This window comes from Sebastes umbrosus, chromosome 11 (genome assembly GCF_015220745.1).
Source record: "Sebastes umbrosus isolate fSebUmb1 chromosome 11, fSebUmb1.pri, whole genome shotgun sequence".
In the NCBI taxonomy this organism is placed as follows: Eukaryota; Metazoa; Chordata; class Actinopteri; order Perciformes; family Sebastidae; genus Sebastes; species Sebastes umbrosus.
The window spans coordinates 28,158,985-28,186,070 of NC_051279.1; the positions used below are offsets into that span (position 1 = coordinate 28,158,985).

At 42.6% G+C, this 27,086-nt stretch overlaps 1 protein-coding gene across 8 annotated transcripts in view; it reads right to left on the bottom strand.

Moving 5' to 3' along the window:
* The window catches only part of LOC119497149 (vacuolar protein sorting-associated protein 13B-like), a 393,997-nt gene that overhangs the window by 301,266 nt on the left and 65,645 nt on the right, over positions 1-27,086 (bottom strand). For 7 of the 8 annotated variants that reach the window (XM_037785043.1, XM_037785042.1, XM_037785041.1 and 4 more), the window contains one exon: positions 9,062-9,246. In XM_037785043.1, the coding sequence (XP_037640971.1) occupies positions 9,062-9,246 (185 nt within the window). Of the gene's footprint in view, positions 1-9,061; positions 9,247-13,483; positions 13,706-27,086 lie in introns of those variants that run through there. The other variant, XM_037785044.1, reaches the window with a different exon arrangement.

Below are 27,086 nucleotides of genomic sequence, written 5' to 3' on the forward strand. Positions count from 1 at the left end.
TTAAGCTTCCCATCTCTTTACTGACATTTGTGACAACCACAGACCACGAAAAAAAAAAAAAAGGCTTGTGTCCTTCCTTCTTTCACTTTCATTGGGGAACAATGAAAAAGGACTATCAGAATAATCTCCATGAGCTAAGTGTATGGGCCCAGTATATGACAGGGCAAAGCTGCATGTTCCTCTGGCTTGTCTTGATTAATAGATTGGAGACATTAAGGTTGTGAGTAAGAAGGCCGTGTCAGCCAAAATCTGCACGGGAAAACAGTGGAAAACTGAGCAACCTCCCGTGTTCAGTCTCAGCCAGGACTATGCTACCAACAGCTGCATTACGGGCAAGAGAGAAACGCCAAGGAGGGTGATAGACGGGTACGTTCTGGGACCAGACAACATTAAACGCCAGCATACCGGGGATTAGTTTACAGAGGTGACAGAGTGATATGAAAATTGACACTTTTTCCCCTCCAATAACACGGAGCTATTACGGACACTTATTATGCCGCAGCGTCACAGGGGGATTTGCGTCAGACCCATGCTCCTGAAGGCAGTTAGATCACAAGGATGTGAACTGCTGGCCATGACAGGAGCAGCCTTTTTCATGCGGTGCAAAAATGCGTAAAAACTGTTGTTGACAAGGTCTTTTGAGAGATTGCATTTGTTTCCAAGCAATGGGAAATATCAGTGTGAAGAAAATTATAAATAAGTCTCCCTGACGTAACCTTGAATGGTCTTTTTTCCACCCTTTTCTCTATTTTCCTGCCAACTGCCCCATCCCCCATTGTATGTGTAGGGGGAACTTGTAAAAACAAAAGACTTGTTTTAATAATGATACTGTTAGGAGCGAGAGCATAAGTCCTGGACTATTATTATCAACATGCTTCTAGTCGCTATGCAGTGAGAGCATACGCTTAGCTGTATCCAAACATTCTTGCAGTCATTTGCCTTAAATGGGATCGTATGCTGTGAGTTCAGGAGAACATATAGGATTTGTTAAAGATGGAGATGGGCATGCATCTGTGCATATGCAAGTCTCTTTACGAGCGTGCATATGTGTGTGTGTGTGTGTGTGCGTGTCTAACTTGACACTCAATTAGGTGCAAAAGCTGGGTTTAATAAAGAGAACCAACGGCCAGTTGTGTTTCTGGGCACCGAGGTCCACCCCACACTCTCAATCTCTTTATTTCTGTCACTTTTCCCTTCAACCTTTATTTTTCCCTCTGACTTTCATTTTTCATTCTGCTCATTATATCGGTCACTCTCTCTCTTCCTCTTCCTCTGTTCTTTTCCCCCTATATCTGTCACGCTAAAGTTATGTCACAGCTCGTATATCACACAGCAATCATCTAGAGCACGTCTGGTGACCACCACCACCAACCAACTTCTACTAGACCCCCCCTCCTCTTGTCCTAGTCCGGACCACCGCAGAGCTCTGTGGCTAAAAAAAACAGCTGTGGTAGCTGCATTAAAGCTGAATCCATCACTGGTGGAAATGCCAATGTTATGCTTATTTAAATGACCTTGATCTTTTGTCTTTCAAAGCGCAGCCTTTCGCAAGACACTAAAACAGGGCGACAAGTGCGAGGATCAAAATAATGCTCAAGCCTTTCTGCTCTGCAGGGCGACTGCTCCACTTCTTTTGCCAACTTGGTTGGAGATCCTGCACTGGTCCCAGAATGGTTCATTCAGGGATGACAATGTTTAGGAAAAGCCCATTAATATGAAAAAAAAATATGTCACTCAACAGCTAAGTCTGGCTCAAATGAAGGGGGGAATTATTGATCAGCTCATGCTTACTGTAGCTGATGGGGCCAAGAAATCAAAACTGATTTTCCTCAAGACCATTTCAGTTCATTGTGTATAGTCTCAACACATTCTCATTCCAAATCGTATCATACCGCCATTTTTTCACACCCCATTGGCATCAAAACCACTATAGTTAGGTTCAGGAAAGAACTACATGCTTGGGCTTAAAACTACTACATTTGTACAGTGAAAATGACACTGAACGTTATGAACAGCTGACACACGGGACAGCGGACACCTGGATGAAAACCTTATGTTATTGGACCCATCCTCCTCCCCTCCTGCCCATCCTGTGTGTGTCTTTTCGTTCTTTAAACTACATCACCACACTCCCAGTGCACTTTCCTCGGAGCGTTTACTGTTGCCGCAGATGGGTTTACGTTATAGTTGAAGAAACGCCCAGTGTGTTTCATATTAAAGGGTGCCTTGTGCAGCGGTACCGAACGCCGACGGCTGTGACAAAGCGTCAGTATTTGACGCCCTGGGAATGAGAACGGGCTGGTAGTCCTTGTGAGTGACCTAAAATCAGACCTAAAAAGTCAAATATTCCTCAGTCACAACTCACTTCCAAGCAAATAACACAAGCAATAAAAAAAAAAACAGGCTACGAAGCACTTCTGCCACTGGCTGTGTTTAAAAGGAATGGGCAGTCAAAATCATACATCTTTTATAATGAGCTGTCTAAAGTCTAGAGCGTCCCGGTCTCTCTGTGTGTCGTCTGGAGGGTTAACTGCAATGTCACAGATGCAAGGACGCAACCAAGACTTCTAATTTCTGTTCAATCAGACAAAGAGACAAAGAGCACACACACAGGCATGCATACAAGCAGGCAAATGTACATGCACACACACTAACACACATATGGCTATGTGATTATTCTCAAAATGACAGTCATAATATAGGCAATATTTACAATACATGGACAAGAGATCATTGGGTCAGAGTTGTAACATCTGCAGGTTTAAGAGCTCTCAGTGAGTCATCACTGTGCACTGAGCTATAAATACACCTGTTGAAACTGAAAGACACAAGTCCATCGACAAGTCCCAAGTACATGAATCAAAATCCAATAAAGCTATCATCAACAGGGAAAGGATGAAGAATATTATAAGAAAACATACAGAGTATGTGTGCTCATGGCAATGAACAGTCACTGGGATTCAACATCTTAGAATTGACTGTTGACACTGAGTAAGATTAAACTACAAGGGATAACTAACTATGAAAATATGAAAACACTATCGGCGCACTTTCACCAGATCCGGTGACGGAGGGCATATCAACGCTTTCCATTCATTTCCTATGGAAAGCCGGTGAAGCAGTCGCCCAGTGCATGGTGGGAGTGCTTCGGCGAGTTGGAGAGGGTCTGTATTTACATTAAGTTTGAAAATCTCAACTTTATGCAAATGAGCCTGTCCAGCGCGTCGCATCCCGCTCACAAAACGTGGCCCAAGCTGTCAAACTAGGGGGTATAGTTCTAAAATGAAACGAGATTCAGCAGTAGCATAGCCTTTTTCTCACTTAAATGTTTTCAGAAGTAGATTTTGTTGGATTGTTTACACGGAATAACAGAAAGTTTATGAGCAGGTCGCTAAACGACAAGCAGAAACCAGGGCCCAATCAGGTGCAATCCGCGATAGGGTACGTCACCGCTTGAACGGACAGTTGAGTGGAGCAGCACGTCCCCTAGTGTGCTCGCCGGACTTGGTGGACATAAACCGTGAGAGATATGACTATAGATCAGCCATTTATTCAGTAATTTATTGACACTGGTATCAATATCATGCGACACTCTACATTTCTCTTGTATTGTTTCGTACGAACTGTAGCTGCTTTAATTCCCAAATGTCATTAACAAAGGCACACATATGCATAGTTTGACATGTTTGGAAGATGAGGCATGTTTTCTACAAGATTCTGAGCTAATGTAATGTGTAACAGAAAGCAAAAAGAGGCAATGCAAATGCATACTGACTTTTCAGCCATTGAATATTCAAATGTTTTTTGAGACAATGCACTGAAGAGTGAGCAATGATAAAATTACACTTTCCCTGAACACACGGCACACTCACACACAAATGCATGCAGACTGGAGCGGTGTGTGGGAGGTCACTGTGGTCAGTGTGTCGCTGAATCTGAGGTTAGCAGTGGCTAGAAGCAGTGGTAGGCAGGAATTACTGGCTCCTCTCTACTACTATTACCGCTACTGCTACTATGGCTGCTACTGCAAACCACGAAAGCATCCTGGAAGTATAAACAAAGAGAACATGGAAGACGGGCTGGCCGCTGACAATCAGAGGAGAAGCGGAGAAAAAGAAAGAAAAAAAAATACAGGGTTAGAGGAAGGAAAATGAGATGGTGTGAGACAAAATGAGATAAGAGGGACAGACAGAAAAGAGAAAAAATGCAAAGAAAATAAAAGTTGCTTGCATAGAATTGCACAGAAAAGATGGAAAGAAAGGACTCAATAGTAAAAGCAAAAAGAGAGCAAAAACAGAAAGAAAGAGAGATAAAGAGAGAAAGAAAGAAAGAAAAAGAAAGAAAGAAAGAAAGAAAGAAAGAAAGAAAGAAAGAAAAGGTTTTGTTAAAGCAAAAATGGGAGGGATTAAGGAGGGAAAGCGGCAGAGCAGAAATGAGTTGTTGTTACCCTCATTGGGTACACGTGACACGTGTGCACAAACAAACACGCATCTTCCTATGGACCACATCTCCGTTTTCACCAGACACATGAAATATGACATACTGTTTGCTGCAGAACTCCCCAATAAAATACAACACTAGTGTGTGAGCTTCACTGGCATGCAAAAGCAGAACGCTGGAATAATGTGTCACCGCAGAAAACTCCGCTCATGTCAGAGCCAAGCTTCACTATAGCAGCGCTGGATATCAACGCTGTCCAGCAGACAGTTGTGTGACAAACCGAGCCGTCATGCAACAGGCAGAGACTGACAGCGTCTGATTCTCAAGGAAAATACCATTTTACGGTTTGTTTTCTGACTTCACTAACTCGTCTCACTCAGGCTACACTGCATACAGTACATGTGCTGCTTGCTGGGTTAGAGCTGTACTGTAGCTGCCATTGAGCAGCACAGTAACTCCAAATCTTACAAGTCCTAGTGGCTGTGTTCCAGTCAGCTTGCAAAGATTTTAAGTCTCTGACTGTTGCTTTAATCTGAGTCCACCAATTATTTTGAAGAACATTTTACAGTCTGTCAGTACCTTGAGATTAAAACTGAAGCTTTGTTGAGTTTCCCCCCTTGCTGAATAGTGGAATTTCCTTTGGACAGGGAATGAAATCTTATACCCAAATGGCTCCCCCGCGAAGGACACTGACCATCTGTGTTATCAGCTAGACCTCGATATGAAACACCTTCCACTATTGAAAAACCCTGTAACATCAAAAGGCTAGAAGGGAGGAGGAATTCCTAAAAGAATGAAAAAAAGCACATGTAAGTGAACAGCTTTAGTGTGCCATGTTCAGTGTTTGGCTCCAGCATGTGTGTGTGTGTGTACAGTATGTGTGGGAGCTCTGTCCTGGCAATGGCCCGATGGCTGCTGGTTGGTGACACAAGAACAAACAAACGACCGCAAGACTTAAATGTGGATCCAGATCCGAATCCTGTGAGCGTTAAAACAGATCAGGGCTTTTACCACAAACGGTTGCAGCCAGTCAGCCGGCAAGTCACACTAGCGGAAAAATGCAGCCCCTGCTAAGATTGCAAACACTTTTACCGTGCGGAGGGCCAAATGATTGGCACCATGTCAGCAGTTTAAAGGTACAGTCCCCATATTTGTCATTAGACGGGTTTAAAGGATGTAAAATAAAGAGCACTGCCTCCAGTGAGCTTTTTATCAGGAGTTATGATACTAAGATTTGTGTAGAAAAACACAATGACTGAATTTGCCTTAGTTAAAGAAACAAAGTCGGAGCAAAGCGGAGCAGAGAAAAGAGTGCGTGGGACGGCAAGTAGCCAGCACAGAACAGCCACCAAGGTCCCATCATGGCACTACGGTGTGGACGAAACCAAAAATGTTCAGCAAGGTTTTACTGAGTGTGAAGGAAGATGCACTTTAACAGTGGTTCCTAACCTGGGATCCACAAAGATCACAGGGTGTGTGCCAGGATTTGTCTGCTCTGTGGTTGTCAAAATTAGATTTGCTCATGTATAACTAAAAATCATAATAAAACACTTACTGGATAATTTATAAAAAAGTCGGTACTGTATATCAAAAACTATTTAAAAAAATATATTTTTTTGCTACTTAATTAATATCATATTCTGCTTCAATCCATATTTGTTGGCGTTTAGCCTTTCAAAAACAACATTTTCACTGCGGTCAAAAAACCTATTTGCTTTCCTGCTTGATGCACACAGAGGGAGGCCTGCACCCGTATTAACAGGGGGTTCAAGCAGCAATCTAACACCACCACAAATTACATTTATTTAACCACAATAACAACAAATCTATTTTGGCTCTAACACTATTATAGTAAATCAATTAAGTTATTACAAAAAAAGAGATCATATAGGTATCTGCATTCGCTTGGCGAATATTCTTTAAAGAAAGTTAATTTAATAAAAAAACTAATTTGAATCACACTGAATCACCTTATTCAAATTGAGAATTTTGTTGGAGGATTTGTAATTGTTTTAAGGGTGATGACATCAGGAGGCTCAGCTTTTCTTATACAAGCAGGGGGCCTTCAAAGAAAATAGGTTGGGAACCACTGCACTACAGTAAACAGTTCACAACAGTTTACTCTGCTAACTTCACTCCTCTTCTCTCCTTGCATTTTCTCATTTTCCATTTCTCCTCCACACTTAAGCTGTCACACCAAAGATTGAGAGGGATTGGGACAGCTAACATCTTCCTTAAGGCCTATGAGTGTCACCACAATTTCAAAAGCAGATACAGTGCTAGACATCTTTGGTTATATCATAGGAATTATTGCTGAATTTTTTCCCCCGCAAAACATATACTTACACAACACATCACCTATTCCCCTTCACTCTAAACCCAAACTCTTTTCCCCACTGCTCTTTTTCTAACCTGCCAGCACACGGACCAGATGTGCAAATGTTTCTCCATGTTTCTATTCAAGCCTCGTTCCAAGAGAAAGGCAGAGTGAGGGGAGAGGAATATTTGACTTCACTCCACGGGAGACCAGTTTCATAAATTTTGGCGGCCGCACAACGGTGAAAAAGGTAGCTTGGCTGGCTCGGCCGAGGGAGAATGTTGACGGCATACCAAACAACATGATCCTAATGAGTTGGAAAATCCCTGGCCCTCCTGAGGACTGTCCAGATGCTACCGTCATGAGAAACGCTACTGTTTTATTGAATTCAGGCTCCCCTCCCTTTCTTTAACAAGGGGCAAAATTTATTATTTGACCATTAAGGCATCCTAGGCGACATGAAGCGTAAAACCGTTTCAGAGTTAATTTGCCCTTGGCTGCAGGTCCAGTACCCCACACTGGGCACAAGACAAGTTGATCTTTATGCCAAAGTGTCTTGCGTGAACGTGTATATTCAGAGACCTAAAGTTTTGGATATATGCTTGCACTCCTGGTATACGGTCTGCAGCCAATTTGCCCATAGCTTACAAGCTACTATCAGGTTGACTTGTTTTGGGCGAAGGATAGTCTGGCACATGATGTGCTGAGAGCCCTGAGAAATAACTGTAAAACTTTTCATAAGAGAGTCAAATCACTTTAAGCTCAAGCCAGTTCCATATATCTCTTTTGACAATTTTGTGGTACTGAGAAACCAGCTTGATTTTATGGAGAACTAAACAAACAAAGGACAGTAAATGCACTTTATGAGATTTCAATAAATCAACTACAATGATGAACGCATTAACATCTAATACAATAGCCTAAAAGAGACCAGATGAGCAAAGTGATGTAGTTTGTTCTTTTGATTGAAATACAGAATGAGCTGCTGAAGGCGGCATTAATCTTGTGTGTGGGTACTTTTTCATATTGCCAAGTGACTGAGTCGCCATAGCAGAATGTTAATTGCTACCCTACAATCACAAGTGCAACTGAAGAAAAAAACAACAACACAAAGAGTCCATTGCCATGCAAAGCAATTACAAACACATGCACTGGAAAAACAGCCTTTGCTCCTCTATGATAAACCTGCTTCCTTTCTCTTCACACACCTAATAATCACATGTCTGTTGGATGGAAATCCAATGCGCAACCAAACAGCACTGTGTCAGTGGAAAGGTCAGGGGTCATTTCACTTAGTCACAGAGAGAGAGAGAGAGAGAGAGAGAGAGAGCGAGAGAGCGAGAGAGCGAGAGAAAGAGAGAGAGAGAGAGAGAGAGAGAGAGAGAAATACATATATACAAAAAAATTAAGGCTGTCAAAATTAACGCGATAATAATGCGTGAACGCAAATTTGTTTTAAAACCACTAATTTCTTTGACGCAACTTGCTATTTCTAGGCTGTAACAGGCTCAGTGTTAAAGCTAGAGTGAAGATACTGGCATCATATGAAACTAGAAAACCTAATGAACCTATGGCATACTAGCTTGTCACAAAGGAGGCTAAATAACACTCCTAACATACACTAAATTTCGGCGAGGAAAAATTGTCATGGTCATTTTCAAAGGGGTCCCATTGACCTCTGACCTCCAGATATGTGAATGAAAATGGGTTCTATGGGTACCCACGAGTCTCCCCTCTACAGACATGCCCACTTTATGATAAGCACATGTAGTTTTGTGGCAAGTCATAATCAAGTCAGCACACTGACACACTGACAGCTGTTGTTGCCTGTTGGACTGCAGTTTGTCATGTTATGATTTGAGCATGTTTTTTATGCTAAATGCAGTACCTGTGAGGGTTTCTGGACAATATTTGTCATTGTTTTGTGTTGTTAATTGATTTCCAATGATAAATATATACATACATTTGCATAAAGCAGCATATTTGCCCACTCCCATGTTGATGAGAGTATTAAATACTTGAAAAATTTCCCTTAGCTACATTTGAACAGATAAAAAACACATTGATCACACACAAATCCCCAACTATGTCAGCTATTCAGTTGTGATGCAAAGATATGGGGAAAGTGAATGGGTCACGCTTGCTCCTCTGTCTTACACCACTTTTTTATCACTGTAGCTGCTCAGAGATCAGCAGAAAAATACTTAGATTATCACCTTGGTCAGGTATCAGAAAAGCATGAAACTGGATTATGCTGTGAAAGAACAGGCATGCTCAGCTAACTTCATATGGTCTGTTGTTTACCTGGAGCTTTGTACACCTCACGGAGCAGGCTTTCGCTGAGCGTCAGTGGGGCTCCATTGACCGAGCTGTGGGTCCAGCTCTGACAGATGGCTTGGAGCAAAAGCGTCTGGGCCCGTGTGGCCTGGACAGTGAAGTGGGGAAGCTCAAGAATACACTCTGTGGTTGGGACCGAAGACCTTTTGCTCCTGCAGGAGAGGGACATTAGATGAAGAAAGACAGGGTTACATAAAGGATAGTACATGGGGAGAAAAAGAGACACAGAGAGAGTCAGTGACAATAATAAATGAAAGAACGGAGAGTCGCATTTAAGCGCCAAAATACACTTAATGAAATAGACACCGGTGGAAACAAATGGTTCATGACTTTCATGAATCCATCAATATCACATCACAATATAAAACAGCTCATTGATAGCACCAGTGGCCAAATAGGTAGAACTGCATTCCAACAGCAAATTGAAGAAGTACCAAGTGCAAGCCAAGCTTTTTCCTTAGTTACTTGGCAGGTAGGCGCAGTTTGCCTCTTTGCCGCCGACCCCTTCTCTCCCCTCCGTCAAAACTGTGATGATGATTTATGCGAAGAGATGTACAGCCCAGAAACCTGACCCCGAAAAGAATCTCTACGCATTTAACATTTCATCTGTCTCCAAGAGTGTGGAGGGAGGGAGTTTGTGTGAGTGTGTGTGTATGACAAGCTGATGAGTTGAGCGTTCAGGGGGATGAGGTAACAGCACAGTCGGATGGAGTCCTCCAGGCCCCTGTCCATCAGAACCTCAGTGGGCCGTGCTCTCATTTATCATCCGACACACACACACACACACACACACACACACACACACACACACACACACAGACTCACTTTTTCATTTGCTCTTCAATCCCTACTTTCTAGTATTTGCCTCACTGTCTCCCCTATTCAGTCTGTAATCACTCATTCACATCCAAACACATTGAAACGCACTTGTCGCACATCTCCAGTACCACACACAAAAACATCTTGACACACATACATAAACTGCCCATCAAATCCCTGACTCAGGTCTCTGAGCTCTTTTTCTATCCAGGCTGTGAAGTCATGACTCCTCGGTTCTTAAGATCATCATCCATGACATCAGCAACAGCAGAAGGAGGGATTCCCCGCCACACACATACGCACACACCGACCAAGGTATGGTATTATACACAGTACTGAGAGCAATGGAACACTTATCATCATCACGACTACTGATCTGTATCCTTCACATCTCTCTCTCTCCCCTTGTCCCCTTCCTCCCTCTGCGTCCCCAGGAATCTCCGTTCACTGGAAAAACACCCTGGGAGCCTGAACTAAACACTGCAAAACAAGCCTGTTTGGTTCCACTCCTGTTTTCCTCTCTTCTGTTCAGAGAGGTTCTTCAGTTGGGTTTTTTTAAGGACTGGCAGTGCCCCCTGCCTAGATACACATCTACTTTTTTTGGGAGGGGGGGTTTGTGTGCGTGCACATATGCTCGCTCGACTACATATTGTAATGGAAGCAAAGCGGCGCTGCCCTTTGAGCGGCGCTTTCGGTGAAAATAGAACCGTGACTAATTCCAGGGATGGCTGCGGCGTGTCAGGAACAAGCATCACAGTTCATTTAATCACACATCCATTTTGGTCTGGTCCCAGTTCAGAGTGTGGGATATATCACGGGGTCTCTCTCTCCCTCCGCTCAGCAGCTCTGCAATCGTTTAACTCCTCTGCTTCCCTCGCTCTCCGTCTCTCTGTGTCTCTTTATCTTTCCCCTTTATTCTGCTCCTGGGTGGTTCGGCAGGGTGACATGAGCTGTTAGCTGCACACAGGCAGGCCCAGAGTTCTTAACTGCCTGCTGTCTCAGAGGGGGACTACTATGAGACAGAACGCGAGAGAGGGTTTGATAAAGAGAGATGTAAGAGTACAGGAAAAACAAAGAAAAGTAAAGAGAGAGAAACCCCAACCATGACAGGGTCAATGAGTTTACCTTGACAGCGCACATATACATTTTGAATTCCCTGGAAACATATGGCGCATTTGGCACCATGGTGAACCATGCAATGTCATGCTTCTCTGCTATTAGAAATCACTACTGTTGCATGCTATACAGCAAGACATCAATCAAAACGATTTTCATGTGCGTTCAAATGCCTGTGTGTGTGTGTGTGTGTGTGTGCACACGTAGCAGATATTGCCGCCGAACAAAAGAAAGTGAAGGGGACCCAGCAACAACAATGTCCCCCACATGCAGAGCAAATGTGCCTGCAAAGCCACTTCAATGGGAGGACTGGCAAGGGATGAAAGTTTGTTGGCTTATTCCAGTGTTTATAGCTTTTAAGGGGAGCTGTCATGTGCATGTGGTCGTCTAAAACTTTAATTATGCACCTGTTTTTATTATATTATGCCCAATTCTTTGGAAAACAGCATCTTGGATCTCGGAGCTAAATGAGAAGCAGAAACTCTCATTAGGGTGTTTTGGGAATGCGGGATGTGAGGACAGCCAGACACTCATCGGATTTCATTAAGTAGCTGGCACGGACAGTGTTTCTTGCTGCAACATGGTAAACAGCTTTCTGGCAGGCAGCTCTTTCACTGTTACCACGGGCTTTGAAGGAAACAAAAGTCTCCAAGAGGTAGAAATAGAAGTGCAAATACCTGCAGTAACAAATGACTACACTAAAACATATATCTTAGAATGTTAAAACATGGGAAACAAAACGCAATTTACTGGTTTAGCACCGTATCCATATGAGAAATGGAGTCTGTAGCCTGGGGAGCAAAAGTCATTAAAGCATACTTCTACTCTTATAATGTGGAGACCCACCAGAAGTGGGCCCACAACCCATTTTGGATCCTGACTCATAATTTAAGAAATCAGGTCCTTGGCTTGAACCTCAGTGCCTCATTGAATAGGCAGTCTCTGACCTCACAGTAGTCCTTTAAGTCAATAACTTTTTTATTAAAACACAGAGGCCACCACGAATATGTTAAAAGGAAATCAAAATTAGTCAGGAGCTATGAAAAATTAGGTGTTTCAATTTCAGCCCATGAAATATGCTTTCCTCTGGTGTATTTCAACAACATTAGGCCTCATTTCCCAACCTGTCCCCTGCTGGTGCCGTGACTGAGTGACGAAGAACTGGACCGGGGGCCGGGACAGGCCAGTTGGCGGACTTGCTGAATGCTTGGCTAGGTGACCGGCTGACTGGCTGGCACAACGTCTTTCTGTCCAGTGTCCCTGTCAGAATCAGGCAAAACAGGGCACGGCGTTGTGCAGGGGGGCGTGAGTCAAGAGTGCCGCACCAGCTGTGGCGTTCTACTCTTTGCCTTCACTGTTTCCTCTGTGTACATGCTCAAATGTGGACATAAAGCAGGGACAGAAAATTATTTTTAGTCATTAAAATGAATGAGTGAAATCCAAAAGGGAGCAGACTTAACAGAGGACCCTTACAATATATTTTTGGTTAGCTCCAATCAAGGCTGAGAGCCATCTAACGACACGTTATGCCATTACCAACATAAGGTATCACTACCTCAGCCTAACCTTCCATCCAAACAGCCTCTGGGTAACCCCATGTCTGTACCAAACCCTTTTCACATCATAATAGCTGAGATCCATTCGGACCCCTGGTTCTCAGGCTAATCAGCTTCCTGGTCTAGGCTCACTGTGGTCACGACTATATTTAGACAAATACAGCTGGGGCTCGAGGCCACACACAAGAAGCACATAAATGCTCACACTCGAGACACACAACCACAAAAATGTGCATACCTGTACGGATACAAATAAATTAGTGTTTGCCAATATGCACACATGCCAACACATATGCCGTCACACAAGCACACGTGCATGCACACCTGTGCACGCATACGCACTAACCCATAACAGCAGGTAGGTCAGCCAGAGCACGATCAGCAGCAGTAATGAGGCCACAGCTGACAAGGGGCCTGCTGCTCTAACAACCTGTAACTGCAACAATTATAAAACTAGCTGCCAATACCAAAGTCTGAGAAGGCTGTGCGTGTGTGTGTGTGTGCGTGTGTAAACTAGCATCTATAATAGTGACAGAATGCTTGTTCTGCAAACTGAGCAAAAAGGGAGAAGAGGGGAAAAACAGAAAAACAGAATGAAAACCTGCAGAAAACACGAACAAGAATGAGGAGAAAACAGCAAGCATAAGCAAGAGAAGGATAGAGACCGCAAACTTGCAGGTCATATGTTATTCTCCAGGTAAAATAATACCTAACATGGGGAGTCTCATTAAAAAAGCCATTTGGAAAAGCTCCAGTACAAACTCAGGAATAGCAGAACTGGTAGGTTGTTGCTTTGTACTTTTACAGACATAAATAAATGTAGCCTAATTAAAGACGGCTGGTTGGGGTATGTGTCTGTGTGTATATACAATTAGGTGAGTGTGTGTGTGTTGCATACATGTAGATGTCCAGCAATGTGGCAATGTGTTGAAACCTGGATATGTTGGCATCAGTGCCGATGTTCTGACACTACTGAGAAAAGCAAGCGTGAAGCAAACTAGAAAGCCGTAACTGCGGGGCCAAATGTGGTCAGCGAATTCTTCTTTTTTCTTTTTAAGATCAGCATCTTGCCGTGATTGAAGGAATATCGCCAAGAGCAGCTGGTCCTAATGGTTTACACAGTGTCCCAGAATACAAGCTTGGAACCTGCGCACAGTTTCCAGAATGTTCATTTTTGTTATTACTCATATCCTGTACAGTACCAAAAATCTGTTCCCTCACTCTTTCCTAAATACAGTGACACAGACAGCTGTGAGGAGGGGGGAGGGGGGGGGGGGGGGGGGGGGGGGGGGGGGGGGGGGGGGGGGGGGGGGTTCGGCAAGAGATGTGGAGCAAGGTGTCTGGTCCCTCAATGGACCACAGAGAGAGAGAGGGAGGCACACTCACACAAACACACATTCCCTCACACAGGTGGATTCTGTCTGTAATGGGAGCTAAATGGGAAATTTCATATTAACTGGAACACGACACTCCAATAAATAGAGTTGTTCGAATACCAATACTAGTATCAGAAATGCGTCTGATACTGCCCAGAATTCGGTATCAGGTATTGGCGAGTATGCCAGTCTTTGCACCGATCCGATACCATCATTTATTAAAAAAATCAACATGTTTAACCGGAAATCAATTCTTCTTCGCCGCTCCAAAACAGTAGGCTTCACTTTGCTGCCGCCCTCGATGTATCATGGCAAGTGTATCATGGCAAGTACTGTTTTAGAGCAGCGAAGAAGAACTAAACTTTCTCATATCAATACATCAGTAGTAAGCAGCTGTTAAATAATAATAATAATAATAATAATAATAATAAGGAATTGAGGAAAATAAATGTTATTGGAACATCTCTACCAATAAACTGTTAAAAGTTAGTGGAAGCACCCAAAAAGATAATGTAGATTAGATCCAAGGCAGTCAAAGAGACAAAAAGTCAACAAGATAGTCAATCAGTTTTGACTGGCCTCACAATGTGCTACTTTCTCTTGACTTAAACTTATCTGAGTCCACAGCAACGCCAATGTAATCCATTATGGGCTGACATATTTGTCTGATAGATACAACAGAGCCACCGTCTTGGGCCCAGTGATAAGTTATCTGAAGTTTCTACAAATCATTCACTGTCACACCCTACCTTTAATTATCAATACAAACATTCCCCAACTCAAACAGTTCACCAGATCCTCTACTGCTATTGTTTTCCAATTTCAAGAGCTTCTTTGGAGGGAATCAGACTGAAAATGGAGGGAAGGCAAGACTGACAGCTTGTACCTTCTTTTTTCTTTTTTCTTTCTTTCTTTCTTTCTTTCTTTCTTTGTGGTGCAGATTGATTTGAAGTATTGCAGAATTCCCCATCTCTCCAAGCCAAGGTCACTGACCCCTCTTGAAAATAACCAGAGTGAGTTATGGGCTGCTCTCAAGTCCCCTCTTTTATCTTACTACAAAAGACTCACTACAGTGTCTCAGTGCAAAGTCTCCAAATGAACATTATAAATCATGCAAGCACTACTCACTGAACAACAACACCTAAGTGGCCAACTTTGGGGGGCGAGGACATTTTACCACCTGGATGTCAACTGGGTTGAATGGGTGGCATTTGAAAAAATTAGAAAAACACTAACATAGAAAAGCCAAGCAAGCATGTGTCAAGTCAAGGGGAAAGAAACACTTTAAGAAAAATGATGGAGAAGAAATAATAATAATACAAAATAATAAAATGGGACCTCTAACTTGTTTCTCTTTCTTTGCAGTTTCTCATAATGTTCTTTCAGGTCATTTGTTTCACTGACTGAACATGGCCTATATGTCACTGGCTTGATGGGAAATGTAACTAGAGCTGCAGCTGAGCCTCTGATATAGAAAATGGAGCAAATGCTGTTTTCAGCAGCAGCCATAAATGACTCAGAGAGATCATTACGACTTGTCTCAAGTGTTTTGAATACAGCTGAATTCCGAAAATGCCACTTGAGCAGGTAAAGAAGAAAAGTGATCAATAAAGAGGATTTTCCAAACTTGGTTTAAAGTGGCAAGATTTTCATTTATATAGATGTCTGTTAAGTCATTATCTATAGCCAAATGAAGTAACACAATGGTGATTGAGTCTATACGGCCCACTGATGAAAGTATTGCAATATTCATATATTTGTAGTATTATGAACTGGGTGTCTGTGGTGACATTCCCAGAGAAAATGCTGTTGCATACACACACAAAAATCGAACTATGCACACAATTCTGAAAACTGATGCTTATGTACATAGAAATTGATTTTTTCTATTCTATTTCTAAGTTTATATCAAAGAACATATATTGCCAAGAAGTGAGAGCCAATTGTTCGTTCCTTTGCAACATCAGCGCCCAGCAACAGAGCTACGCTTCCGTCATTTTGGACTGAAAGCGACTGCCGGACGCCAGTAAAACGTCCGCCTAAAAAGTGCCGAACAAAAGTAAAAACAAAATAATTTCTATTATGTCGTATTCTACTGAAATGGCCTGTGTTGAACAATAAAATACTATAAATATAATAAGCGTTTTCAGTCCAAAACACGGCAGCAGCTGTTGTCAAAAGTTTTGCTAATGTGTCAATAAAAAGAATCCAAAACTCTGAGAATGATTCCATTGTTTCCACTCAAATAGAAATTTAAGTAATTTAAAGTAATAATAAAGCAATCCGTCCAGCACACAGTGCGATTAAACATGATCATTTACAAGTGAAAGTAGTTTTGAAAATCAATACACAGTTAAGAATTTGCATTTATTGTTCTGTAAAAGCATCCCAGTAACTGGCAGCTATCTTTTATTGACGCAATATATTCTAATTAGGCTCACATCGCGCCACAGGACTCATATTACATTCTTTTTGTTACCTTCAGGTATTGTATTCCCATTGTATCACTGTGTTTTTCTTTACATAATGTAATCTACTGCAGTTTTGTGTTGATTTTTTCCACTGTGATTCTGCTGGTGCAATTAAGTGATTACAATTTTATTTTATCTCTCAACCGCAATCTATAATGACATCCATTCTCTAACCCCAAACTCTTTAAAGGCTCTGTGCTGGATCTGGGTATGAGTTAGGAGGAGTGCAGGGACTGTATTTGTGGCCACAGCTCGGAGGTTTGTGGTTCCCCCGGGTCAAAGGTGTTCCATGTGTGCATTTCTCAATCATCGGTCCTGAACAGCCCAAACTCTTCATAGAAAGAAACACTCCACTCTCTCTCACTCACTCTCACTCACACACCCACACCAACCCTCCCCTTCCTCCCATCTGGAGCACCCCTGACCCAAAACACACACATATGCTCTCTCTCTCACACACACACACACTGAGATCCATTCTCAGGAGAGGGCTTCATTACACAGGGATTACTAAAAAGAAATGTTTTAATCAAGTTGTGCAGACAGCTGCAGACCGCAAGGCGAGAAAATGGCAATGACGTGGTTCATCAGGCGTTAAAGGAAAACACATCAAGAGGCCTGTGTATGTGTGTGCGTGTGATGGTGTGTCTGTGTGTGCATGGAGCTTCCTGCCTCTGTCCAACATGTCCAGCTGTGGAGGACATGCGGTTCCTTATAAGGACTCACAGAGATAGGAGACCTCTGTCCAGAGACTACAGACCTAAAGTCACATTTATACTTTCAGATTTTGCTGCAGACTTTTATACAACAAATGCAGCAGCAGTCAACGGAAGCACCGGCTGTCCTTTATTTTGATCCAAATTAGCCGGTATTAGTCTCAAGGCCTTTGACCTTCACGCAGATGGTCATTGGAAATAAGAATACAGACTCCAGTGAGTTTCCCTGAGCCTGGTTAAATAAAGCTTTTTGATCATGGTAACACTAGGGCTGGGAGGATTTACCCATCTCCCGATTCTATACTATCACGACACTTGGGTGCCGATTCCATATATATTGGGATTTTTAAGCATTGCGATTCGATATTGATATTTATTGTGATTTTTGTTAACATTTTTAACACTAGACCATGGGAAAAAGTTGAATCATACGCTTCTAGGGACTTTTACTTTGGAAAATCTCTAAATAAATAGAGTAAGAATGTTTGATTTTCTGCATTTATGTAGTCAGAGATGTCCTGAAGTCAAATATATCAATCATTATATGACTAAAGTATGAAGTATATGTATGAATAAAGACATTTCCCTCACAAATTAGTGGTATTTTCTTTTTAATTTATACGGGACATGTATTTTTTTATACTTCTGGTGAATATAATCCAATCAATCTTATTTCCATATATGTATTTTGTATATACAGTTCCCTTTGTTAACACCTTATTTTGAAAACCTAACTTCTCCAAGTCTGTTGCTAGCTCTCCCGTCAGCTTCGTTCTCTTTATACATCCATGGTCAGCTCCATCGGGGCCGTTTGAATGCATTTAACATAAATGTCAGTATATAGGTGCTCTAAATTTGTAGCGTCGTCTGATTTGACCAAGGAGATGAGAGTGACGGCCGGCTTGACAGCACCGCAATACAATAACGTTTCCTGTCCATGACAGAGTTAGCATGCAGCTTTAGCCGTGATGTCTAGCTCTGCTTTTCCTGCAATGTGTGAAACCCAAAGTGTTTCCATACTTTACTGGATGTGTAGTGTTTACCACTTTGGATTTAACATGTGAGAGTGCAGGTCGTATCCACGCACCTCTTCGACGTTTTCTACTTTTTAGTTTCGGCTCGCGGCGGCCGGCAGCTGCTTGTTTTGGTTGACGGATACGGAACAGATATGACATCACGTTACTCAGACTACAACAATATAAGCGGTGACTTCCTTCTATCTCTGCATAGACTCAAATGAAACAGATATATTGATTCTGGCATTAAAGAATCAGTTTCAAAATCGTAAAAAAAAAAATTGCGACCCATAGGTGAATCGGGGCTTGTATCTGGGAAGCGTCGGAGTAGTGCTGAGGCCTGGTGGGGAGGAAAGGACAGTGGAATGCACACCACAGTAGATGATAATCCACTCAGAGCTGATAATCCATCTACCCTTCCCTATTTCCCACTGTTTTCCCTCCCTCAAGCTTCAGTTCCTCAGATGACTAATTCAGGCATTAATAGAGTCTCTGAGTCGACTGAAAACATCTCCAGCTGCTCCTAAATTCACTATCCTGGCTCTGGCCTTCACATCCATATACATCTCATGGTATAGTTAAAATCCAATAGATATTCTTGGATTGCTTCTTGAGAACATTCCAGCCTATAATACAGTATATATACACTTTAGGGCCGAGTTAAAACCGGTGTTGATTTAAGCTACCAAATGACACTTGTAATCATAAGGGCAAGTACACAGCTTCTACAGCAAAGTGACTTTTCTGCAGCGTTTGAATGCTGACAGAAAGGCACGGAAGCTTCCATCAGAACCGAGACGTCAATCATTTGAAGCACAAGCCTCGCATTCGCTGATGCCATTTCCTTAATACAGGGTTCCTCAATACGTCCATTGATCTCGGTCAGGCCTGAAACCAAATAAAACTGTCTGACACCAGATGTAGAGCAGGAAAAAAAAAAATCCTTACCACAAAGTTGGCCGAAATACTTTATGGACTGTGCCACACGAAATATGATGTTTCACCTTGCAGCTCACAATACTTCGCACTCCTGCGCTTCAGAGTGAAAAGTGGAACAATATTACATCATATGCCATTCCAGGCTATTAATACGCACCTGTTAATACATAAAGCCTACTTGTTGCAGTGTGTGCCTATATCCCTTCAGCTTCATCATGTGAACAACCTTTTTTTTTTTCTTTCTGAAAACATTCCCATGTTTCTTCAAGAGCAGAGAAGGGCCTAGTTCATGCGTTGCCTCGCTCGGCTAAATGAATTCCCTGCTGCTCTTACGGCCTCCGAACCACAACTCAAAGCCGAGCATGACCACAGCGACCACACGTTGATTTAAGGTCATTCAATTATCCCCTTCGCCGTAACGGCTCGCAGTAACTTTAACCGTGTCTACACAGACCTCTCAGTTAAGATCTTGATGAGTAATACAAGTGATTACTTCATTAAAAAATCAACACTAATCAAAGTTTGGTTGAGGGGCACAACGGCCGACGCAGAAGCTGCGTGTGTGACATCATTCACAAGATCTGTGTCATAAGTTATATAAATGTATACTCAGAGCACAGAAATTGACTTTTCCGTTCAACAGCCACTCCCAAATCAGTTTTCATCGGCCAACATGATTATTCCGATTCAACTTGTTAATGATGTTGCCTGCCAAAATGGCCAGTAGACAAATGTCACAGCCGCACTCAAATGTTCTCACCAGTGAATGCTGTTCATGTACATTCGCTAAATTTGACTTGGATCTCCATGGCTCACTACTGAAGGACACAGAAAGCATTTGTCCTCTTGTTCTTGGCTGTGCTCGCAGACACAGACCAGGAGCAGCTTACTATGACTAACTATGAACAGGAGTAATGAGGCATTACAATCACACCAGAAGCCTCATGCCTCAGATGCCTCAAGCAGCGTTCATAAATCACAATATGAGCTAATCTAGAGTCTAGACTACTGGGCCAGACATGGTAATAGACTTCTCAACTTCACATAAAAAAAATAGTGCTAAAAACTGAAGTAGCCATTGACAGTGTAATGGAGTTAGATCAATAATTAGATATCAAGGGAGAACCGACATTCTTTTCCATTCAGAAACATTCGCGAGGCAAGTCAGCTTTTCGTGGCTATATAACATGCACCTGTAATGCCACATGCTTTAAGAAATTATCCCCTCAGAAATAGCTGAGCGAGGAACAGGGGCTGCTAAAAACGCCACATAAAAGCTGGCATGGGGCTGAGTTATGACCTGCAATACGACGCGCCGCACTAGGCTGCTGCTGGTTTGTTTGGTGGGTCGGTTGGTGGGCCCCGGCCTTGGCCTGCCTCCATATGCTGCTGCCGTCAGGTGGCCCTTATGTGGTGTGAGCGAATGTGTCTGAGTGAGAGAGTGAGGTCAGGTTTTGGGGAGATCGATGCAGGTGGCACTTCTAACATCGCCTCCCTACTGCCACCTCCCTCCCTCTTTTCTTTTTTTTTTTTTTTTTTGCAGGCACCGATTTTATCTGGGATAACAGGTTTAACAGCCAGACCAATTGAGACTCTCTGTGAAGTTGGCGGCCACATACATTGCCTTTCATTAGGGATAAGTACAGCCTGATGCCTCTCAGCTGCACTTTAATTCACTGGGAGTGAAAGTTCATTTTAGAGGATTTGGGCTTTTTGCTAACCAAATGATTGCCCAGTTAGTACATGCTAGTGTAGCAAGAGGGTACCTCTTTACTATTCTTACTCCCTTGCGATGTCATTATTTAATTTCAGCAAAAAAGTCAGCTATGTCAGTGCAAGTAGTAACAACATTTTAAGATTTTCTTTATGATTTATACATGTTATTAATTTTTCATGTCAAATAAACATATAACAGAAGAGGTTATTCCTTAAAACATAAAAAAGTATGCTGTTTGTTTAATACAGCAATAACAGTGAAATACAATATTAACCAATTATAAAATCTCAAATCTGATCTTTTTACTGTTTACAAAAATAGTGTTGTACCCATTTTTGCTTCCCAGGTTCTGTTAAAGTGTTTTATTTAAGAGCTGCAATGGGCAGCTGTTGCAGGGTATGAAGACCAAATTTTACCATAAATGGTGTCAAAACGTACACGATTGAAATAGATGTAGTTAAACATTAAATTTTGCTTCCTAGTGGAAATGGCGGCTGCTAAATGCAGGTTAGCATCTTTTATAATTCTGGTGGTCTCTTATTCTTGCTTTAACCAAAAGGAGCTACACATATTTTTGTGTACAAATTGGAAAACAGAACGACGCAAAAGCCTTTTGACTGCATCACATGGCCGTAAATGCTGACTGTTGACTACTGTAGCTACAACACTGTAGTAGTAAAGCCCCTTTTAGCATGTAGTTCTTCAGGTGATCAGAGTTAATGGCACTGTTTTTAAAGAAGCCTTATCTCAGTGTCTCAGTTGTCGCCTTCTGTATGAATGTGCCCCCACACCCCAGCCTGCTGAGATCTAGTGTGACAGTGATCAACTGGACCTGAGCTTACTGTTTAACAACAGCTAACACTCACTTTCAGTTATACATTAGCCATTGTGGTGCCTAGACACAATGTCACAGGGTGTCAGCCTAACTTTACAAGAGTTAGAACGACCAAAATGACACATTTCAGTTAGTTATGCAGTTTCCAACCTCTAAAGTTTATTCCCACATCTCCACACAGACACAACCTGGCCATGAGAGGAGAAAAAAGGCACTGCTGTCTGGGAATCGGCTAGTGGCTCTGCTTCAACTGTGCGAGAGCCTGTGGACGGCCTACCAAAATTTCTGACATGTCAGAAATTCATCCGACCGACCAACGGCTGTTCGGGAGGAGTTAATCGGTCCTCGGTCCCCCCCCTGTACACTGCACGGCAAATGACGCCTGACGAAGCTGAAATTCGGTCCAACTCTAACATAAGTCGTGCGGCTCAAAATTCGGGTCAGAAACTGGCTTTAGGTTTTAGCCCGTACAGTGTATGCCCAGTTTAAGTCTAAGAAGAAGAGATTGTTGCCAGTGGATTGACAATATATTGGGTTGACTGCTCCCTTACTGGGTAATCTTTTAATTTCTTCAAAAATGCAATATGGGGAGAAACACAAGGTCAAAATCGGAAATTGCTCTGGAGCAATTACCCTTCCTTAAAATTTCATTATGCTTAAAAACCGAGGAAACAAAGACATTTCAGTCAAATTGGATGCATCCAAGGTCTCACACACAATACCAAATACCCAGTAAAAGCCAAGGCTGGCAGGGAGAAGATGTCAAGGCAGTGTACTTTCCCCAGTGAAAGCCCCTCGCTGCCCACTGTGAGAAGCCGGAGCCTTTGTGGTGAGACTGAAGGGAAACATGAGCTACAGTGTGCACTGCGGGCCAGCTCATCAGGAGACGTGCTGGGTCTTCACAGACAGACGCCGAGTGCCTCTTCAAATCCACAATGATCACCTGGGATGAGCTGGCTGCACGATGACAAACATGTTTGTGTGTGCAGGCGTGTGAGAGAGTATAACAGAGAGAGAGAGAGGAGGAACATCACCATGACATCACCTTCTGTACTTCCCTACTCCAAGCTACCCTTCCCTCCTGTCAGTCACCATTTACTTTTAACACAGAGTCCAGAGGGAGACAAATCTAAAGCTACCTCTTACATTAGTAATGGAAAAAGCTGATCCAATAATCTGCAAAACAAAACTACTGAAGACAGCTTTCTTTTCCTCTCTCACTGTCTCTGTCTCTCTCCCTCACCTTCACTAAGGTCTCATGCTTCCCACTTTCTTTCATATTTCCTAAAAACTTCAAAAGCTCGTGGAGCTCTGCTCAGCGTCTGCTCGGAGAACAGAACATCTTGGAAAGGGGTGTTGTTGGAGTTACATCAGCGCTGCAGGAGCAGTCCCAAAACAAACATCAATGCAGCCATTTAAATGCTACCACCTGGTGGAGTGCATCTTCTGGCTTCCCCATTGACCCAATGTGTCACTCTGGGCCTCCTCAGCTTTCACTTTTAGGAGAGGAACTGTCTGTCTGACTGTCACCCACATACTGTGATCAAACGTAATCTTTGATACATTTGTGTTGGTTGAAATGGTGTGAGTTCTACATGGGAATCCCACTGCTCAAATAGACTGAGAATAAAGTCAACTGAAATTAAATGAGCGTTTCAGTTCACTGTTCATCCTGGGCTACTTCTAGTTTTTACACTCACGTCCACACACACACACACAGACAACTAAAGAAAACTGAGGCAGTTAACCTCAGCAGAGAACATTGGCGCAAAAGGAAACAGAAAAATATGAACGTAGTCAACGGCAAGAGACACATTTTTTTTATCCTATTTCAATTAGCCATGAATCACACATATGATGTTTGTCAATTTAAGAGATAATTTTGCAAGTCAGAAAAGTCTCAGTTTGTCGTAGTATCATTTAGCTTTGTGTGACACTGCTCAGTGAACTACATGTCACCAACACTAGCTAGCTAGCTGACTTAGCTATGTCCCACGCATAAATGAAACGTTATCTCACTTGATGTGTTTTATCCAGCAACGCCTGTTTTTTTTAATAGCCGGGAAGAGAAAGAACGAGCGAAACTCGTTGATCATGTGAGTACATCCCAGTACGAAACACTCAGCCATCATAGCTTCAGAGAGACGTCACTATGCACTACGACATTTCAGTGTGTAGTCTTTCTAATTACATATTTTAACAGGCTGATACTTCAACAGTTTTACAACAAACTGCGACTTTCTTGAATTGGAAAATTCTGTTTTAAATTGACAAACATCATGTGTGATTCATGGCGCAATTCAAACGGGATCAAAAAAAATGTTGTCTCTCGCCGTTGACTACTGTTCATATTTTTTCCGAAATAAGGTCCCATGGTGGTCCACTGGAAGGGGCAGGACTTTGCCTCTCTATTACCACTGCCGGTTGTCACTCAGCACCCTCTTGTTTCTCTCTTCTATGTCTTCTAACCAGTGTCTCTACCTCTCTGTCAAACCTGCTCATCATCATTCTTCCAGAAGCAAACTGTCAGTTTGTGTTAATTGGATTTTGACTGTAGCGACACACAGGTCAGGAAGGAAGACGGGCCATACCTCCCGCTTAGACAGGAAAGGTCAAATATGAGTCACTTCAAGCTTGAAATGAACTCATAACCCTGCACAATACACCCAGTCCCATTATCTCCAGGAAAGAGACTGACAGTGAAACAAACAGGCGACTGTTAGAAAATGCTTCTAACCTGTCCAAGTGTCGGAAACATCACGCTAGGTTTAAATTGGGGATGAGCAAAATGAGATGAAGTGGAAATAATCCTGTTAGAATTATCTTGTGTGTTCACCTATTCTGAGGTATGATCGCAATGCCATCACGTAGACTAACAGATGTCTATTCATGAAGAAAAGGACTCCTGGTGCATACTGTTACTGAACGTATACATACTGTATTCATCAAAGGCTCGCTTACAACAAAGAATAACAGAGCACTTTCTTAACGTGTCAAGGAGACTCTGTGAGAGGTTGTCAGTGTTATTTCTCAGGGCCGGTACCGGCTGAAAGAAAAGCCACGGGAGGGCATTGATCTGGAAGGCTCTCTGGAGATGAGAAACATCTAGTGATTGTCAGAAAGAAAAATAACATCCGTTTGACATCTGAATCCACTATTTGAGGCAGGCAGGGCTGAGGCAGGCAGGGCTGAGACAGGGGGGGAGCTGGAGATCAAACAAGCAGCTAGCAGTCTCTTATTGGGAGCAGAGAGCACAAGGAATCAGGTTCTGTCTACAGACACACTCACACACCACTGACTGAGGGTCTTGTGGTTCCCTTTATAACTAACCATTGTACAGTAGATACAATGTTTGCCTGGGGAAGAAGTCAGGAAAAGTCAAAACCATCTGCAGGTCTTTGACATGTTTAAATCTAAACTAATGGGGGGAAATCGATTCCCAAGCTAGTGCTCTCGCACAGGTTTCCTGCTTTAACAGGCACTTTGACTGCAAGGTGTGAGAGAGAGGGCACATGGTGTGTGTGTGTGTGTGTGTGTGTGAGTGTGCTTGCATCAAGGGTTTTCCCAGATGATGATAACTGAACACACAGCGATGGAGTGAATGATGGAAATAATTATTTTCCCAACACATCTCTGTATTTCAAAGACTGAAAGATTCATTCATTTGTTGCTCAATCAACCAAACGCGCTAGAAAGTTGTTCTAGTGTGCTGAGGAATGGAAGACAGGACATAAGCTACTCATTCATTCTTTACAGAAATGACCCCCAAAAGGCCATTTAATACATACATTGACCCATTTACATACATAACAGCAAAAGGTGCAAGGATATACGGGTTTCAACGTAAAAACTAAACACGCAGACTTGTCCGTGATGAATCATAGAAGTGGTGTTCATTTGTGTTTTTGTATTTGGAGATTATCTTACGGAACAAAAAGTGGAAGCATTATAAATGTGTGTTTGCCACAGAGCTTCTTTCCCAATGGAACAATCCCATCGGCTTTTTGTCGAGGGAACCAGGGCGATGCTAGCTTCCTGGTTGGCCTACAAAAAATACGTCATCCCTGCACCACTCTGTTGTAAACATACAGCAGTCACTAAAATTGCTTTTCTTTTTCCTCTCCTTTTCCCATCATCCACTCTTCCTCTCCATTCATCTTCCACCCTCTCGTCTACTTCTCTTCTCTTCCATTCTGGCTTCAATTCACTGTCTACAATCTCCACACTGGGGTGCTTATCTGTGTAGTTCCTCTCCTTTTCCATTTCTTCTTGTTCTCTTCCATTCTCTTTGTATTTTGATAGCTTCAACATTTAAAGACTTCAGATTAATTTCTTGTCCATCTCTTTCAAAGCTTTTGTCCAACTGTTCCACCTCTCCTTTCCCATCTTGTCCTCTCTTCAACTCCTACTCTCACTGGGGGACATCCCCAATGAGTCATCTTCTGTCTGGTACGAGGACAGGGATATAGCAATATGTTTTTTCATCTCCGTAGACGGCGTTGTCTTATTTTCCTCTCCTTGTGTTTCAAACCATCTGAGAAATTGTTGCAGTTGTTACCCGATGACTCCGTTTTTCTGTTTTCCCCACCGACCGCTGAAGAAGTGGCTCATCCATCACTTTAAATACCCTCTGATGCACTGCCCGCAAAAGGCTGCAGTCCTCTTTATAAAGTACAATACATGGGCCGAACACAACACATGCACACACTCACATGCACACACTGTATACAGACAAGCCAAGCATGCATATAAACACTTCCAAGGACACAAACATACAGGATGTTCACACCCTAACTTTCCCAAATCAGAAAAAAAACATTTCAAGTACGTTTGGCTCCCTACGTTTGGTATGCACCATTACTGGGTTAAAAAAAGGGTGAATCTTACCTATAATGCCACCCACAGGTGCTTGCAGAATGTAAAACATCCTTCCATGAATTGTACTTGGCTAAGTTCCTTTAGTCATCACACAATCACAAGTACATTATATCTGCAGCGTCTATTTCGAGGAATGTGTTGACCATAATCACCTTGTGCTGCCAGTAATTACCTCAGTAAATATGTTAAACAACAACTACACATCTGGATCTAACAAAATAGGTAGAGTACTCCAGTACAGGGATTTTCTGCATACCAGACTTTAAAGTTACTCAACATTTATACTGTAGAGTGAAATAATTTTTGGAGGCCATCTCAGAATGCGTCCAGAGTGCAAACATGTTGGCCAGGGTGGTTTTTTTTTCCACTTGTCGGGCAAGTGGGTCAGAAATCTACTTGCACAAAGTCAATTTGTACTTGCCCCTATACAAATTTGCTGCCACGCAAGCGAGATGCTGTCGGCTCGTTATGGCACTCCAGCAATGTTTTTCGGAAGTTTGATCCGCCTTTCTCTCAAACTTGCGGCCAACTGTGCAATAAATTGTTGGAGTTT